Source organism: Anoplopoma fimbria, chromosome 16 (assembly GCF_027596085.1).
Source record: "Anoplopoma fimbria isolate UVic2021 breed Golden Eagle Sablefish chromosome 16, Afim_UVic_2022, whole genome shotgun sequence".
In the NCBI taxonomy this organism is placed as follows: Eukaryota; Metazoa; Chordata; class Actinopteri; order Perciformes; family Anoplopomatidae; genus Anoplopoma; species Anoplopoma fimbria.
Genome location: NC_072464.1, coordinates 11764919 through 11784503, shown reverse-complemented (window position 1 = coordinate 11784503; position 19585 = coordinate 11764919). Strand labels below are relative to the sequence as shown.

Sequence of the window (19585 nt, the reverse complement as noted above, 5' to 3'; positions counted from 1 at the left end):
TCTGTCTCTGATTGGCTCTGACCTTGATATACTTTTCCTCTGAATGAGGGTGGGGTGAAAAAAGGCTTGCGTGTATATGTGAAACTGCACCCTGAACTCCTCCAGAAACATCACAACCTCAAAACATACCAGAACTATTGTTTAGTTTTTTTTGTCAAGAAAAATGCTGATGTGGCCGTGATCAAATTGTTCAGGGATTTGATCACTCAAAAGTGAGCTTGCATCATTTTTGGGAGAATCCTTGTTAGATCATGAGATGGAGGAGGAGAGGAAATGAATAAATTAAATCTTAACCAAGTTCATCCGGAAACAAACACAAACGTTTTTGCCAACTGACATGTGAACACACACCGCTGACCCATGATAACGCTCTGCCAGCTATAACAACCAACTAGTTCCAAACTTGGTTTAATATGACTTCATTTTTTGTTTTATATGAAATGTTAGTTCTTAGAACCCGTTGACATGCAAATTCCACACAGAAGGTACGTCTAGCCTTCGAATCAAACCCGGGCTCCTCTTGCTGTGAGGCGACAGTGCTAGCCACCACACCACCCTGAAGCCCAAGAACAAGTTTTATTTCCTGCAACCTGGTAATGAACAACCAGAGCTCTTTCTCCTGTTTCTCACAGCAGCCTAGTCATGTTTTCACTGTCACCACTACAGTTACATCCTACAGGAAGTCTCCATCTAAATGACAGCAGGAGTCATCTGTGTTAGGCATTCTATGAAATATTAAATAAATATATAAATATTACATTCATGTTTGTACTCGTCTCTGAGCTGAACAAGTTCCCACTGAACTTCTCCACACAAAACTTGACATTCCCCGCTGTGCACTTCTGCCCTATTACAAGTCCCAATTTAGCCCAGCAGGAGAGAAGAATTCCATGAATAAAATCTTTTCATGCAAGAAAACGTTGATAGAAGAATGACAAATAAAGCAGCCTCTTATCTGAGGGCCCAATGTGTGTGGATGGAACTGATGCTTTCAAAACATGAGCACAAAACCAGCTGTAACCTCTCTTTTAATAGACTATACCACACTACACACCTATTTCTGTAGTCCTGCAGACTTACAAGTGAAACATTTTGACATGAGCCATAGTTTTACGTCACCATATCAGGTAATTTTGAACAAAACCATTGTAAAATGTTTTACTATAGTCACATGCGCTCAGCTTGCTTTGGCCAAAAATAACAACCAACATGATGGAGGTAAAAAAAAAAGAGAGAAAAAGTCAAAGAGAGGGAAACTCGAAAATCATAAATGCAGACAGATGTTAAAGTAAAACTCTCATAACATCAGATCAAATAATCTATGTTTAAACAGTAAGGTGTTTTCATGTTTTTCATGGGCAAAACAGGCAAAAGGTTTAGAACCAAATCAAGCAATATTTGTGATACAAATTACAAATCTAGTAAAGTCCTGTAGTGTGAAAGGGCTGCTTGCCTTTTCCCCATATCCACCACATCCATTGATCATTTAACCATATTGTAGCAGCCATACACCCAGGCATAATTACATTGGAAAAAAATGGTTTGTCTAATGGGAAATAACAGAAAAGCAGCACCCAAGTAAAAAAAACAGCAGGAGTGACACCTGAAAAGACTTACCAATGTATAGGTTCCACTCCGGATCAAGATCAGCTTGATTGGCCAGGCAGCCCTTCACAACATTCAGGCAGTAGTTCTTGCAGGGTTTAACTGCCGGCATGCCCTGACAAAATGGGCAGTACAGCATCTTGGTCTGTGCCCGAATACATGCTGGAGTGCTGCTTACCTGCAAGAACACAAGAATGTGACAGTAGACATGAGCACCTGCACAACTCCTTCAAAATCGGTGATATTTTGAACCACACTCTGTCATTTATTAATCGCATTAATTCCAGGAGGATATTAATAATTTTCAATTTCCATTTTCTTTTAACTTAATATTTGCACATACCACAAATGACAGAAATGCCAAAAGAGAGACAAGAGAGATGTTTTGCTGACCAAAGACTTTTGAACATTTGTGAGCGCTGTCAATCACAGCGTTTGTGATCATTAACAGATGATTTAACCTGCATTTGAATGTCAAATATTTAATAAAGACAACTCTGTATTTGCACACTCATCAGTTGAGATTTTATATATTAGTTATTCATTCTTCTCATCGTCACATACAACAATGAGATGATGTTAATATGTGACAGGTGGAGCTTAAATAGGGCGGTATGGAGTCACCACACACAGCAGGCATTACAAAGCCCCAGAAATAACACATGCTAGAGACAAGAGAGCATAAATATTACTACTGGGATTAGACAGAGTATAAAAAGAGATGCATCCAACTGTCTCATTGAGAAGGTATTGTGATAGTGTGGGAATATCCGCGGAACACACTACAGGAAATAGCTATCCGTTGGCTGAACCAGCTGTCCCCTGCCGTATTACAATAAGGTCATATTACAATAAGGTCACATGTGTCTGTGTGTGTGCAACATCTTATCAGTGTTTGTCTGTTTTGCAACGTATGAGCTTGTATTCTGACAATCCAAACAGCAAACACAAACTTGACTGCCTGACCTAATAAAGATGATGTTATTCAGTGATTTCTTATGAGGGTGCTGCACTCAACATTCTTATCCTAAAAACTCAAATGCTTGCACCCTGGAGTCCTGTCAAGATGTTTGAAATTAAAGCTCCTGGGTCTCTGCTAATGGACTTTTTTTCTGTGTTCCATGAGGCACCAATAAGCAATTTATTAAGCATCTTCCAGGCTGAAAACCAACTTTTTCAGGCTTCACACAGACATGCCTTTGCAAGCACATAATAATGTCTTGTTTTCATTAAAAAGATAAAAAAAATGTGACACTAAGCCTAATGTACTGCAGTGCTGGAGACACTCTTACTGTAGTTCTTTTTTTTTTTTTAAGGAATGCACTTCCAATTTTTGAAAATGTCTAGTACTTCAGACTATGAATGCACTCATTGTAAGTTGATTTGGGCAAAGGCTTCTGTTAAATGAAAGTATGTAAAGACCCTGAAGAGGAGAAATTCCTGTCACATTTCTGCACATGCACGAGGAGATGGACACAGGACATTTTGTTTCTTTACTTGATGACCTCATGCCACACAAACACAATGAATGAGTTTGGGATTCAAAATGAAAACTGAATGTATCTGCATTCTTGCAGCAGTATGAGGAATGTAATTTTTTCTGTCTCGGTGGAAACCCATGAACCGGATCACACAGGGATGCAAGGCTTCCATTCCTGTTAATACAGTTAAAGCAGAACATCCTATGTTCTCAGAGCATAGAACAATAGTAGCCATATGAAATGTAATGAAATAGGCTGTAGTTCTTGTGCGGGACTTTGTAATTATGGTATTTCGCTACTCTGTCGCAAATCTTGTCCTCTCTGCTGCGGTGATGAGCTATCTATGATTTACGTACAGCTAAATATATGGCTGCTGTGGTTAAACAAAAAGTAGCTGGTTAGAGACGTGTAGCCTTCAAAAATATTTTAATTTCTAATTAATTAAGTCAATCTACGAAAAGTAAGTTTATCAAGTCTTAACTATGGAAAGTTAAAGACAATTGCCCAAATAAAGTGAATTAAAAAAGGTACACTTTGCTGAAAGTTTCCCTGCGAATGGAATCTGAGTGTAATAACGTTTTCTATAATACGTTTCTCAATACAAGGTTACAAGTATTTTGCAGTAAAACAGGGGATTCAACAGCCAAAAGTGGTTTAAAAAAATCATAAAATGACAATGGCATGACAATAACATAAAAGAAAATAAATATTTTTATATTTTAAAGGACTGAGAGGCCCGGACAACAAGGGCCAAGCCACTTTTGGAATGCGCAAGAGATGCTGAACCCACTCAAATGCTTAAAGAGCCTGATCATGCAAAGCTTTAAAAAACAAGCAATACAGCCTTAAAAATCAATACTACAGCAGAAAGGTAAGTGAGGTGCAGCAAAGATTAAGGTCAATCCGCTAGGAATGTGAGAAAAGTCTGGAAGCAACATTTTGTCTCATGGATATTTCACCTGGTAAAACCAGAATAAAGTGAGTTACAGTAGTCAGGCCTGGAGGAGATAAAAACATGGATGACCTTATCCAGGTCTGACATAATCATGGTGATATTTGTTCATGTTTGATGTAGAAGCACCCATACTTTTTTCTCAGCCCAGTGCTACGTATCATAAAGAGAAGACTTGAGGTATTTTTGTAGCTCCAGAGTCAGACTACAAGAGAGGCTCAAACACATCTGTCCTGACCAAAATGCATCCTCGAACATCACCTCCCAGACAACTGGTGTGACTTGTCACATACTAACTTGGCACTGACTATTCTAACAATGCTCCTGAAATCATCCATCATACCTGACACAGGTGTAGGGCAGCCTTACAAAATAGACAGGGATCTGTTCTCATCTGATTTAGAGGTCATGAGGAGAAATAATCATTTTTATTATTATTAAAATTATTATTATTATAAGTAGTTGTAGTATATTATAACTATTATTACCACTATCATTAGTAGTGGAAATAGAAGTATATTATATTTATTAGAAGTAGTAGTAGTAGAAGCCAGCCATAACAGAAACTGTTCCGCACTCTTTCTTTAATTTCAAATTTGGTAACTTTAAAAAAATCCTTCATTATGAATCATTACGAGTGATTAAGAGCTATTTTTAGAATATGTACGGCTGACAAAAAATTCTAAGCTGACCAACACTCATACAATTTTGTCGACTAATCATTAGTTGATTTAATAAAACTGAGTTTTCCCCCCAAAGAATCACACAAAAGCACTTTAAATCCTGTATCTATCACAGATTGGAAATAAGTCATTCAGAAAAATCTCTCAGTCGACTAAAACCAAAAAGACAGATTAGTCGACTCAGAGGGTGAAGCCTTGAAAATATGAGTTCATATAAATTATATTTTATCAAAAATATTAAACATTATTAACTCCCCACTAATATATGGTGTAGTGTCTGTGTCAGCTTCCCTCACATATTCAGTTTTACATTTTTCAAATGAATAATTACCAACAGTAGTAACAATACAAGAATTTACAAATCAACAAGTTATTTCTGTTGTATTTTATGAAAACAGAAATGCAATTAGGTGACTGAAACACTTAAGGATTCCTTCAGTGGAAAGGCACATACTGTGAAATATATATAAGATTTTCCTATAACAAAGTTGATGCAGCCCATTAACAGTCACTGTGACTCTAATGAATGTGACTTTTTATGACAGCACAAAGTGTTTACTCATTTGTTTCTGTCAAATTCATTGTCGTCTTACTGCAGAGAGTGCATTCACGTTATAAAGTTGTTAGTTAAAATATCCTCATCATCAATAATCAGGCGGACGACTACACGATTTTAATCACTGCAGATAAACAGAAGCAGATGTACTGTTTGGGTAATGATCTGGGATAAGTATGAGCTCTGTTTGTGAGATGCAACACCAAACACAAGCTTTCTGCTTCATCAGAGCTCCGCCGCATTTTGTGTTTTGTCTCCTAAGCTGTGAAAAGCAATAAAGAACTACATCGTCTACTTTAATTCAATACATATATCCCAGCAGCAATAAGCATGGATGTCACATCTTGGAGACGCTGTGCAACAGATACCTCTAGCAGGGTGTCTTATTCCATTTTGCTCACACCCAATTCCTCATGATAAGTTTATACCCTGGGGATCAAAGGGCTGCAGTCCCAGACACATGACCTGGATCTCAGGTCCCACTGAAATGTCAAGAGGCGAAGCTGGGACATGCCGGCTTGTGAAAAACGCAAAGTGTAACTCAGTAAACGCATACTAACAACACATCCTCTGTGGCTGCTTCTAAATGAGCCTCACCACTACTACTGGTGAGGAGGGAACTGATACCCACACCCTGAAGGGAACATGTTCAAAGTTGAACGAGTTCACCATAGTGGGGCTACAAGAAAATCACATTTTGGATTTCTTAGATAAGAGTAAGGTCTTCATCATAACTCTGATGATTGACAGACACTATTTTCATAGTCTTCTGTTTATGTACTGTAAAGCAGGTATATAAATATTACATATAGAGTTGTTATTGCAATCAAAGTAATATCAATACAGTAGTGAGAAGAAACCGGGGTGGTTGGGGATTTGCAGCATAGCGCTTATCAGGGCTTCTCTCACCCCATAAGAAGTCGAGTAGAAACAGCACTGTTGTTGTTCAGTGTGACTAAATCCAAGCCTTAGCCTCTTGCCTTTCCTTTAATCTTACTTGGTACATGATCAAAACTACGCAAGCTCCCAGAGCAGTATGATATACTGCAGATGCAGCATTAAGATTTCATCGCATCAAACAGAATACTAAGGCTAGATCATGATTTATGGCTTCTGTATACTGGGTGAACAAATATTAGGAAAAACGAGCAATAAACAGTGATAGCACAACATTTCTTCTCTCTCCTTTTTCATTGTCTGGGCATTTCTACTGAGAAATCCACAAACACTTCAACATTGTTTTTTAGAGAGAACCTGAAAACAAGCCGCCCAGAGCCTCAAGCTTCCTGAAGACAAGCACCATGAGAGCACATATTATTCAGAAAAGTGTCTGGAAGGAACTTGTTTGCACAGGAAAACCAGGGGGGAAATGTGTCCTTGCTGCAGAAACACCAAACAAGACTTTGTGAAAATCTGTGTAGGATTTACAGCATGTCTTAATTTTAGAAAATTTTATTTATTTTCCAACAGAATCAGCGGGTGCAATCAAATTAAATATAGTTTATGTTTAAGGTTTAAAAATGACAGAAGCAAGCAGTTGATTAGGTGTTTTATAATCACCTATAAAGTGGTGAGCAATGTTACCTTAGACACTCTCTGGGCCACCTCCCGGCCAACAGAGAGCCCTTGGACAAATGTGCGTGCAGCAATGAATGCCCGAGTAACCTGAGCCTTGAGCTTCCTGGGCACGTCTCCAAAGGGCTTGAGCTGGTCCGTGTACTTGCTGATACACTCCAGATAGTCCTCTGTGATGACGTACTGGGAGTTGAGGAGCGTGAACATACGCTCCAGTAGCCGCGACCAAAAGTCATTAAGCATTTCCTCCAGGTTAACATTTCCTCCTGTGTAATAGCGCTTCAGCTCTGCGAACAGGTTCTCAAAGACCTCTGAGTTCTGCATGTAAGGCTTGCCGTAAGTCCTCACAAACATCTCATTCAGGGACCTCTCTGTGTTCTCCAGTAGCTCCAGGAAGAATTCTGGGTAAAGAAGAAAAGAAAAAGTGTTACTTATGTTCTTCTGTGTGACTGTGTTGGTAAAGATTATACTGTACATGGCATACATTGATAAGATACACAGGGAACTCAATTTGTGATTAACATAAAAATGCAGCAAAATTATATTAACTGTGTCTGATTGCAAGATAGAACACAGCTTAAAAAGGATGTCTGCTTGATTGCGATGCCGACACCAAATACACAGACAACCAGAAAATACCAAAATAGCAAATCAATTAAGGCTTCTGATGTTGATTTTTATCTCCAGTAAACTTCTTTTTTATCAATCCCGAGCCTTCCTCATATATATTTCTGGAAAGCAATATATTTTGTGTTTGTAGTGCAAGAGGTCTGTATTGTCCCTATAGCACCTGCAAACCCCAAATAAATGTCTGTACGTTGATATAAAGGATGTATATTGCAGAAGATTTCCTGTACACTGACCATACGGAGCAATGTTGCTCAGATGAAACACAATAAATGATCCTTATTATGGATATGATTACAATTGCACAATACCGTTTGTCTGTAAGGTTTGCAGCGGTTCTGCATTCACCTTTATTGGCACCACTTGTTGTTTGCCACATGACCTCTATGACTCACCGCAAACTGGAAAGAGATGATAATATTCCTGACCATCTGGTATCCATAATGAAAGTCCTCCCTTTCAAGGACCAGGATTAAAATTTAAATAGGCTTCAAAACTCTGCACATTTAACTGCAAAGTGAAAAATATATCAGGACTAGAGAGAGGCGACTCCGTTCTCATAAAGGGTGGTGGAGGTTACAGAAAGTGTATTATATTACTTTTTTTTGTTATTGTCTATTATAAGAAAATATGTCCCATCCAAAGTTTCAAAGCAGGATTAATTGTTTATTTTTAGTCACTTGGAGACAGTGGAAAGCTGTAAACGTAATATAGACAAATTATCGCCTCATAAAGTTGATATGGGGAACTTGTAAGCAAGCAGTCGCCTCTTTACCCCTCATCTACCAGACGGATCAGTTTTTATTAGGGGCCGTGTTTCTGGACAAAAATTTAAGTCCAATATTGACCCTCATTTCTGTTCTGTGTTGGTGTCTGACAAGTCCTGACAGAAACATAGTGCTGAATGCTGACCAGCCAGTTGGACATTTTTCTATCTGCATTACAGTTGGTTTTTATGAAAAGGATATAAATAAGTGACTTTTTATTTTTATTTTGTAAATCTACTATTGCTCCTTAATTAATTGATGGAATAATTGGCAGAATACTCGATTATCAAAATAATTGATAGCTGCAGTCATAGCAGTATATTTATTATCCTTACACAGAATATTTAGCATGACAGCACTTCTACATTCTTCATCATATCATCAACTGTATAATTCAAACAAAGTGATTCTCATTTTAAAGCAATTCACAGTAGCTAGGTCACATGAACACATATCCACTTAAAGATCAATTCTGCCCTCTGAGCCATTCACATTATAGTTACTTATCAGACTGGCCCAGACAAAACTGTAATGGACTTGAAGTGGTCATTAGTGCTCAGCAATGCAGGTAAAATGACAAATTTCAGCAGCAGAGAAACGAAATGGCATGACTCTCCATGATACCACTCCAAATCACATCTGGTTAGCTATATCAAAAGCTGCTTTTGCACACCAAGAGAAAGTAAAATGTGAAAAATATGCCTCATTTGCAAGGCAGTAGAACACGCACAAAGTTGTTTCATAATGTATACCTGATTGAGACAAATGTATTTTTAGCTGCAGCCAGCAGCTACTATAACTCACTTGATGTTAGCTGGAGTGTAAAGGTCACATTTGCCACAAGAGAAATGCTATATTTCAATCCTTTATTCAGTCTAAAACTGCTTCTGATTGATTACATGCAACACACTTGTTTAAGACTTGATTTCTCTATTCTTATCACAATTCAGTATTTTTCATTAGTACGTCTTAATAGCAGGTACCAGTGAGTGTTAACTGTTAGATGTCCTCTGGGGATCTGATTAAATTAGCTTTACCCTCACACATATTGTCTTGCTATCTTAAGAGGGTATCATATTACCTTATATTTCAGCACCACAGACAGTATGAAAGACTTGTGATGTTGGATAAGTAATTCTAAATACTAAAGTAAATGAAAGACTACAGTGAGCAGTTCTTTAAATAGGCAAAGCTCCAAGCATGATTTGTGCTTGTTGTAGGTAATGAATATAGTCATTGGTGCTGAGCGATGTGTATGCTGATTTAATGACAACTTCAAAACTAATTTCATTTAAAAATGTTCACCTTAGAAAAAACTAAATGAACAAAAAAATATCTTAAAGCAGTCAGGTTATTTTCCCAATGTGTCTGCTGTAATATTAAATTGATAAAACCAATGTAATTATGGCTGTGTTGGGTAAGCTGTTGGGTAGGATATTTGATATAATTCTAAGCTCTGTTTTCAAGTGATAAGATGTATAATTACATTATGGATGAGTTCAGTATAAATGAGTGACTAATATATTTAGTTAAAAAAAAGACAGCTTAATCTAATTATGAAAAAAGCATGAGAGGGATCGTATTTTACAAGAACAAATTAGGTGAAATGTCATGACTAAAATGATCATGAAAGCACACAAATCCTTAACACGTCTTAGTAATTAAGAGGTCTGTCCAGATGAATGGCTGCAAGAGCTGCAAACAGAGGATAATGATGCATAAATGCTGGACAGGGGAGGTTCTAATACTCCCAACATGCAGAGCGTTCATTACTTTTTGCTGATAAAGCTCATACAGCGCTGTGCAGAGGTTACACAGAGCCATTCTCTCTGTGATAAAGAGAATCTCTGTTTCAGCGCGTCCACTGCTGTTTGCTCTCACAGAAAATTGATGGATGCTCTCCTAGATGTCAGTGATGTCAGTGGTAGTCTCAATTTCAGCAATCTTGAAACAGAGTGCTACGGTTTCATATCTTCGAGCAAAATGATGGGAAAAGGAGTGCATTTAAAAGCAAACCAAGTTTTTTTGGAGACAATAGAGACTATGGAACATATAACTAACAGAGGAAGCTGTGGATGAGATGATATCAACTGTGAGGACCCTCGTGGGAAGTGGCCTGCAGAATTAATTACTACAAAGTCTCCTTAACTGTGACCAGCCATAACTTAGGAGGATAAAAAGGTTAGTTTTCCACCACAACTCACTTTTCTTCAGATGAATATCTGCATTCTATGATAAAACTAGAATGACTGCCTCACAGTTGCCTCCATCAACCAGTCAAGTTGCAATTTACATCCAAAAAGTAATCACTTCATAATTTGGTCCTATTGTTTTTGTGAAATTGTCATAATTAGCATATTAATTTCTCAGGACCAAAATGTTTGTGCCACATTTAATGAAATTTCTTCCAGGAGTGTTGTGTTTATCAATATCATAGTCTGTGGGTAGATACACAGTGTTTACAGGAAATTCAGGAAATGCACATCTAGCAGCACAGTTATGTTTCAGTTTAACAGAAAGATCAAAACTGGCTAGATGCTTTTTGAGATGATATCTCAAAACTAGTGTTAACCTGTCTGAGACAAAATCCATATATACAGTATTTTAGAATCAATAAAATATAGCTATGTAATTACTGCAAAATATCTGGAACATAGTGTATAATTTGTTCACCTTCATACATCAAAGCTGGGTCCTCAGTATAATGCATTTGTGGACATTCTTCCAATTAAAACACTTTTTGCAGAAGTGCTCAGAAATGAAAGAAATGTTGAAAATGCATTAATTCTTAAGAAAATTAAATATGTCTACTGTTGTAAGTACTGTCTTTGATAGCTCCTGTAAAAATACATTTATGTGTGGTGACAGTTTTACAATACATTATTTTTTGAGTGCAGCATTGTATTTCATGGCCATACACCCATTAAAGTTATGAATTCAGTACAAGATGTTTTTATAAATCTTGTGCTGGATTCATTCTCTAATGCTTTTACATGAAACTAGTAATTTTGCTGCCAAAAGAAGCACTTCGAATTCTACATGTCAATCGGTTGTGGAACCTTGATTTGGTCTTACAGGAGGCCCCGTCGCTATGCTTCTGGACATAACACAACAGGCTTTTTATGTCTCCATTTGCATGGTGTATTTCTAGCAGCCTGCCTATTGTGAGTCACACAGTGCAGAGTTTTTCAATGTTAAATCACTCACTGATAAAATATTGATATATAAGAATAGCTTGATTTATATTTTCTAATATTTGAAAGTTAACATATCCAATGCTTTAAAGTGAGGAAGGAATCTGGAATTCATTTGACAGAGTGCAGCTTGTTTAATGCAAACTGGAATTTGGCATACTGTCCTTAAATGAAGGTGAAAATGTATGTATTTCAATAAAATGTTGCAGCTTGTCCATCAGAAATCCTACAGAGAATGATTACTAAAAATACTGTAGTGTACAGAGATACCCTGGCATTTCTACTTGAATCCTACCTGCTCTTCCAGTCTCCCACCGGATAGTCCAGTAGGACCTCCTAACTAAAGGATTGGTTTTGCTGGGTCAGCATGCCCGTTTAAGCACTGCCAAGCTCCACCTTCATCTAGTCTAACACATCCACACCTGGTAGCTGGCCAGCACAGTGCGGCCTTCTATGGTTGGCAGCCTTTGAGGAGTAATTTAGGGTTAAGTGTTTAGCTCAAGAGCACATCAACAATGGCTGCTCAGGGAGGAAAGAGAGGATACAAATAGTTGCTTCCACACACTTAGAAATTTACTCATCAGTATAGCATCACTGTAATTCTGGGTTAACTTTACTGGGACATGTGACTTTTAAACAGTTAGAGTAGATTATAAAGGCTCACAACCATACTATGTTTCTTTTTGGGTAAATAACCCAACAGTAACTCAAAAATAATAGCAACACTGAGTCAAAACACTACATTATCTTCTGTGGTTTTCACCGTTGTCAATTTTCCTGCAGTTTTTATGTGCAACAATAAAACTGATGCCATTTTGAGCCAGTTGCTTAATATTGTCTTACTGCCCTTCATTTTTTGATGAGCAATAACAACGTGAGTCGGTAACTTTCAAGAAGATCAATTGAGGTAGGTGGACCACATTAATATTCTATTTGGTTACCCAGCACCATGGTGTTCATGGTCAAAGGAGGGCCAACAATTGATTAGCAATTAAGACCCCTGAAGTGTAAATGGAAAAGAATGCTCTGAGACAGCCATTTATCTAATTTCTCCGAGCAGTTGTTTCCTGGGGCCTTGGGTATAGAAGTCAGCTATGCATTACGGTGAGAAACAATGAGAATATTCAGACTGTTTTTTGATACATTAATTAGAAAAGAGGCAAAATGTATTAATACATTGCTGTGGCTGCATGTTTTGCACTGATATTTCAGATGGTGCTTTTTCTTTCTAAGTTTCACACAGTTGAACAGTGCAACATGGGTTGTTATTGTATATTTCTGTATATGTGCTAGGATGGTCTTGGCATTGCGAGACTATGCCCTCATACTGTGACACATAGCCTGTGGTGTCAGGTATGCGTGGGCTGGCCAGCTACTGTCAGCTACAGTAACACATATCACAAACTCGGCATAAAGAGAAGAGATTACATACACAGACTCTGTGTAGTTGGGACTCTACAGCCAGGTGCTAAGTAGATGGTAAATAACTTAAAAATGATCTTACAGCTCCATGCTTTTTGTATCTTTAACTATTTGTTTGGAACTAGAATCAAGGCGACAACAATTATTTGGGAAACATAGCTTTATGAAGAGAAAGTGTTGTTTAAAGAACAAAGTCAGAGAAATGCAGAATCTCATAATACACATAATCTGCTTGAAAAGAAATAAAGATGCATGTTTTTCTAATATGTATTGGCTGGTTAAATCTCAAATGATTTCTCCTGCTCAAAACCACACAACTTCCAACACTCAGATTCAATTAATGACGCGTTAAGTAAAGGGTGGAATTCAAATCCAGCAATTAATATGTCAGAATTGTCCAGCGGGTGGTCAGTCGAGAACCTCAGTAGACATAAAGTCTCCAGACAGCAGAGGGCTAAAGAGCTGAACTCTGCTTATGGCTTCTGCTTTGAAGCTGGTGAAATTATTGAGAATGGCAGCAAACCCCAAGAGGAACAGGGTTGCCTGGAGTCATGCATCTAAGTGCAGCTGGACAAACCCCATTTCCTCCTTCACTGGAGTCCTCCTCATGACATTCCCTATCCTGACAGTTGCTGATCAAAATAACTCTTATTTATTCATGCACACTTCCAGGAATCAAACATGAGCTACAGAAATGTATATTCCTGGAGAGAAAAAAAACGGACAGATATCATCCAGGCCATGGGACATTGAGTTTCTGGGCAATGTGCAGTCATCTGAGAGTTGCATGCTGTAACTGAATAGTATTTGTTTCATATAACATGTTGGGTAGTTTGAAAAGAACGAGCATAGAAATACAAGACATTGACTGGTGAGTATTGAATTGCCCTATTAATCACTCAAACCATATTCAGTTGTTGACATTGGTTATATTTAGATAGCCTGAGATGAAAATCTATGCTTTGACTTCTTACTTACTTAAGATAATAACTACTTTGGATTAACTGAATCTTTGGGAGTGTTGCTATTCAATCCAGAGATCTAAGAAGAGGTAATATTCATGTTGACATAAAATTTCTTATGTCAGTTATGATAAACAGCATATTAACAGATCATCCAACAAGATATGAATAGTAAAAAGGTGTAAGATGACACAATGAAGTGCTGAAACATAGTGTGAATTATGTAACAGTGGTATATTGTGGACCAAAAGAAGCCTTAAATAAAAAAAAAACAGTATTGTATATGAGTTGGAATCATAGGAGATATACTGTATTGGAATACATGCCTTAAGACAAAAAAGGGAAATTACTTGAAATCAAAGATGTTGAGGTTTGCTAATACTGCTAGACCACAACGATTAAGAAAATAACAATGAATAAAAGCTAGTGTGACTTTTATTGTAGTTAAATATCTGATAAAAGATGGGAACATATTGGGAGTACAATACCCTTTTATTCCATTGACTCTGCTTTTTCTGTTGCTGCTCCTTGACTACAGAATAGCCTGCCGCTAAAATCTCAGCACGGATCAAAAGCCTCTTTAAACTCTACTGTTTTCTTTGGCTTTTCTAGCTGTTGGATTTTGTGGGCTCTACATTTCACTTTTCTTTCGCCTGTAAAGCACTTTGTATCCACTACTTTAGAGAGTGCATGCTTATAAAATGATTTAGTTTAAAGAGTCTCTGTAGCCATCATCAAGACGACGGTGCAGAAAGTTTAAAAGCACTTTCACCAAAGACAATTGGTTCGAGGAATGACGTATTCCATTTGTCAACATGACCGCAGGTTGCAGCTACTGATTACAGACCATACACATCCATTATATTGTTGTATAAAGAAGACAAACCAACTTTGTCATTCAAACTGAAATGATGTGGGGGGGAAACCGCAACTGATTATTATTATTTTCTTCCTTCCACCAAAAGGAAATCAGTAGTTGAGTGTGTCAATCTCAACAATTGGATATACATACACCATCAGCAGTCCTCGTTGAAAAGCATTTAAGTTTTTTCTACATTTAGTACAAGTCTTAATTCAAAGAGATTCTTCTGAACAACATTAAAAGCAGATTGCAGTTCCTCCATTGCACTCGAAAACGTTGAGGCAGAATTATACAAAGTCTGATTCGGGGTTTATTACATATACACCATATGCCAAGGATTTAGCACTAATAATAAATATTGGATTGTGTCTTGTGTGTCTCATCACTTTAAATATATATTTAGAAAGCATTATAATCCAATATTCTCACATTTTTTTGAAAAAGTAACCACTGGGGCATTTTCCAATCGCAGTTTTTCCTGTCATTCACTTGGAGAAAGAAAGGAAATTCTGACACAGTCATCTTTAAAATGTTTCTGAGTAATAACTCATTAAAAGGCTTTTATGCTGCATTCGTTGCCGACAATGCTGACAGGTGGCTTTGCTTGACAAGTTTCATATCCACCAGCCTTCATCATTGTCCACAGCGATAAGCTACTGCTTCCCACACAGTATAATGTTGGGAGCTGGAGGGATTATTGTTTCTCATTAAACTGTACTACTTGCCAACTTCATAGAGGGATACCAACGGGGAGAGGTGGAGAGATACGGTGAGTCTTGGTTCAGTAATGAGTACATCACCTCCCATGTGCGGTGGTCAAGACAGTCACCATAGAGCTAGGACAAGATTGCACAGAGCATAGGTACGCCATACAACCGTAATAATGCAGAGTTTGGCTCTGTACTGCTGTTCGAGCTGTCATTCTGCTGTGCAAGAGGCAATGTTTGTCTAATCCAACAAGAGAGTACTCCACTCCAAGGCATATTAACAAGATTTTCACAGCTCGTCTCCAATTGAGGGAGGACAGCTATACAGCTACAAACAGTGAAAATTTCCAAATTAACACATACAGACTAAATCCTATAATTTTCCTTTTTGCAGCATTTTGTTCTGCCATGACTGGCAATTTGAATAGTTGAAAAACGAGATTTATAAGGAAAATGAATAATAAAGTATTAAGCAAAAATAGACTTACCATCAAATCTTTTATGTCTTGAAACAAAGGTGCTTCTCAATTCGTGACTTATTTCATCAACTAGATTCTCAAAGTCCAGTTTGCTTTGTTGGCCAAATTTGTCCTCCATTTCCTGGGTGCAACATGTGCTTCCCTGAGGACATACCCGAAGATGTTCACCTGCAAAATTGACAAAAAAACAGTTAATTTGTATCCATACTATTAGTGAGAATGACTTTACACGGTCTCTTTTATTCTTCTCTAAAATTTGTGTTTTGGCATCAATATAAAATTTGCGATTTTTTAATCTAAAAAGTAGTTATTTAAAAATATACAGGAAATTCAATTACACTTAAATCCTGAGCCTCACTTCAGCAATTTCAGTGCTTAAAATTACTCAATAAAACTTTTACAGCAACAGCTCTCATTTTGGACACATAATCATTTGAGCTGAAAACAGTATTTAACTTTTATGTGCTCCCATTAAGGCTTTCTATGTTAAGGGAAAGGTTTGCAGGATTGTGGTTTCCAAAATCCTACCACCACGTCTTAATTAGCAGCATGTGCATGCAAATTGATGCTTTGCAATGCCTCATCCACACCTAGTTACTCAGTCATTCTAGTCTCTAGATCTTCTCTATTCTTGAGGCGTCAGTTCAACAGTCTATACAAAAACCTATGTTTTGAAATTAGAGGTCAGCTAGAATTAGATGCATATTGATGAGATGGCAACATGTAAAATAATTATAGCTAATGATAAAGCTAGTTAGAGTTACTTAAGTTTATTATAACATATACATATTTTTAATAATAGTTATGTAATGCCATCACAGATATACAAATTAGTATGATGTAATCTAGCTACTTTTTGCTGGCTTTAGCCACTTTTCATGCATAAGACACTATTCATACTTTGTGTTTTTGGTATTGGTTTTGTTAAAATAGACAACCAGACTTCTCAAATGCAAAATCAAACATGGTGTCGGCGACATTTTGTGGCTCTTGAAACACCGCAAAAGAGCCGGTAATGAAATACAGCAACAAATGTGTGATTTATTATAACCATTCTGTGATGTCAAAGGTTACTGTGTAGATGATTAGGAAGTTCAGTCTGTCAGATAACTAGACAAAACAAATGATGGGGTGAGAGAAGATGTGCATAAAACACATGCCAATGAATTATAGTCACTTCTTATCCACATAGCCCTTGGTTTACTTCTCAGAACTGTAGCTCACAAACCGACTGACATTTAAAATGTCACCATCATGAAACCCTTGACGGTGATCATTTACCGCCACATGAAATGTGCATTTTCAATGTAATTTTGTACAGTAATTTTGTACAAAAAATTAGATGCCATTTTCAGAAATGGACAGGGTAAAAAAATAACTTGTGCCTTGTAGGATTTAACATGATTCTCTGTAGTAGTACATAGCATTTCTGATTTGGTTTGACAATAAGAAGGTATCACTGGCAAGGGCTTATCAAAGTTAAATTCAGTGGGGAGAACAGTACAACAATACATTTCTTTAAAATATTCTCTAGCATTACATAATTGATGACATTGGGAAAATACTGAAGTGAATCAAAAGTTAATGATCTAACCTCATCTCATTTTCCCTAGCAGCCATTTTAAAAGAGCCACAGATCAAACAGACTCAGTCTGAAACAGCATTTATTTCTCATATTTCACAGTCTAAAACCTGTCAAAGTATATTGATGACAAAAGCTTTGAGACTGCACAAAACAAACCTTAGTGCTAATCAATCTTCATTCAACTTTAGGGAATTGTGTAACTAGAGCTGTGTTCCTAATCTCATACTTTTTCTTTTTACTTTTAGTACATACTGCCCTTACATACTGTTCCATGAAGTATGCATTCAATTGGGACACACTGCTCATACATCTGCTGCACAAAGAAATTTGAGTCATATTAGGCACAAAAGCATTCTGCTAAATGAGACCAGATTCAGCAGAACATCCTGGTATTTTTAGCATACTGCATTTGACATACTATGTATTGGGACATACTAAATACTTTCCCGGCACACCTAATAGTATGGTAGTATAGGTATTGGAACAAACTCCACATTTGACAAAGCTCCTTCTGTTCCTTGTACTTTCAAAATAAAAGCTGAGATAATGGCATTTTAACCACCAAGTAGAGACAAAGAGCACTGTTTGGTGTCCGTCTAATCTTAAAAATCAAAATGTGTTGACACTGAACGACGAAATCACATCACATTTATGAATGAGGCCTAATTGTCACTTCTGAGTGGAAGGCTGCCACAATAATTGTAATGATGTTGTTATGAGTTTGTTTGGTTGACTGTGATCCCACTTAACGTTGGATTTTAAAACCTAATGGTAAAAAAATAAATAAAAAAATCACATTTCTCTTCCCCACACAAAGTACAATGAAATCAGATTTCCCCCCAAAAAATGCAGATGCATTCTACATCGTCTACAATCAGCATGAGCTACAAATCAGGGAAACGGCTGTGAGCAGATGGCAGCTGTAAAATCCTCACTGCATGCAGCGATAGATTGCACAGCAGCAGAACAAGAAAATGGATTTTACTTAGTGAACACCATACTGAGTGAGCAACAGTATGATATGAGCATGAGATCGTTTTGAACATTGGTGTCTTCAAATGGTGACACGAAGTAACATCTTAAAGATTTAGACTGCAACATTCAGAATTTTTAAAATAAATGTCTATAAGCATGCTACTGCACCCAGCACTGCCATAATCACGTCAACAAGCAACTTTTCTACATAAAAATTTCAGAGGAAGAGATCAGCATGTTCAAACATATAGGGCTAACACCAGCTTTTTGATAGATGAGCAAAATGATTCAATTTAATTCCATTTCCTACACAGTAACACAGTACAGACTAACATGGTTGTCTATGAATGCTGCAACCTTGTGAATGCAGATATTCAGCATTTACAACTGCAGTCTTTTGCGCTTTTGATGACTTTGTGCTGCCGGGGTCCTGCAGATCAAGAAACACATGCGAAAGCTCAATATAACATGGAAAACATTGTACTTATAATTTCTATTCAAAAAGAAAAAAGAAAAGAAAAAACTAAAAGAAAAAAACAGAACCATCCATTACACCATGGAGCAGAACAGGCAATCTAAAAAGGTCTTAGATTAAGCTTTATATTTGAAAACTCGTAGAAGAACACTGGTTGAATTGTATATTTTAAGTAAGTATTGTAAGAGTATTTTGGAATGAAAAATAATGCATAGAGACCAAAAAGAGCGCTGTAAAGACAAATAACTCGTCTTTTATCGGCTACTCACTATATGGTACACAAGTTGACATTTAAATCTAATATTTTCACCATTAGTGTTTGTTTTCCATAAAAAAAATGACTTTTTATTTGCATGGAATTCAAATGTGTGATTAAAAGTGTCTCATCATATTCATGCGAGTTTGTTTATAGAAATGTTCCATCAATGTTCTATTTCATGTCAGAGCAGGGAGTGGGTGTTGTCAAGTAAGTCAGTAGGGAATGTTACATATTCAAATTCCCCATGAACGGTTCTGATAAAGATGATGTGGGGAAATTAGATACTGTCAAAATAGGAAGACATTTATACACAGTATAATCTTAGGTATGCATCTAAACAAAAATGCTTTGATCTTAGAAAAAAGGGAGATTCCAGTGCAAAGTAGTAGACCTCCCATTGCAGATGTTTGGTTGAATAA

General features: G+C 37.0%; 1 protein-coding gene across 1 annotated transcript in view; it reads right to left on the bottom strand.

The window, feature by feature from the left end:
- The window catches only part of LOC129104747 (glypican-6-like), a 74721-nt gene that overhangs the window by 37948 nt on the left and 17188 nt on the right, over positions 1-19585 (bottom strand). Inside the window, exons 2-4 of the mRNA XM_054615574.1 lie at positions 15882-16040; positions 6862-7253; positions 1618-1783 (exon numbers count right to left, since the gene is read on the bottom strand). Of these exons, the coding sequence (XP_054471549.1) occupies positions 1618-1783; positions 6862-7253; positions 15882-16040 (717 nt within the window). The remainder of the gene's footprint in view (positions 1-1617; positions 1784-6861; positions 7254-15881; positions 16041-19585) is intronic.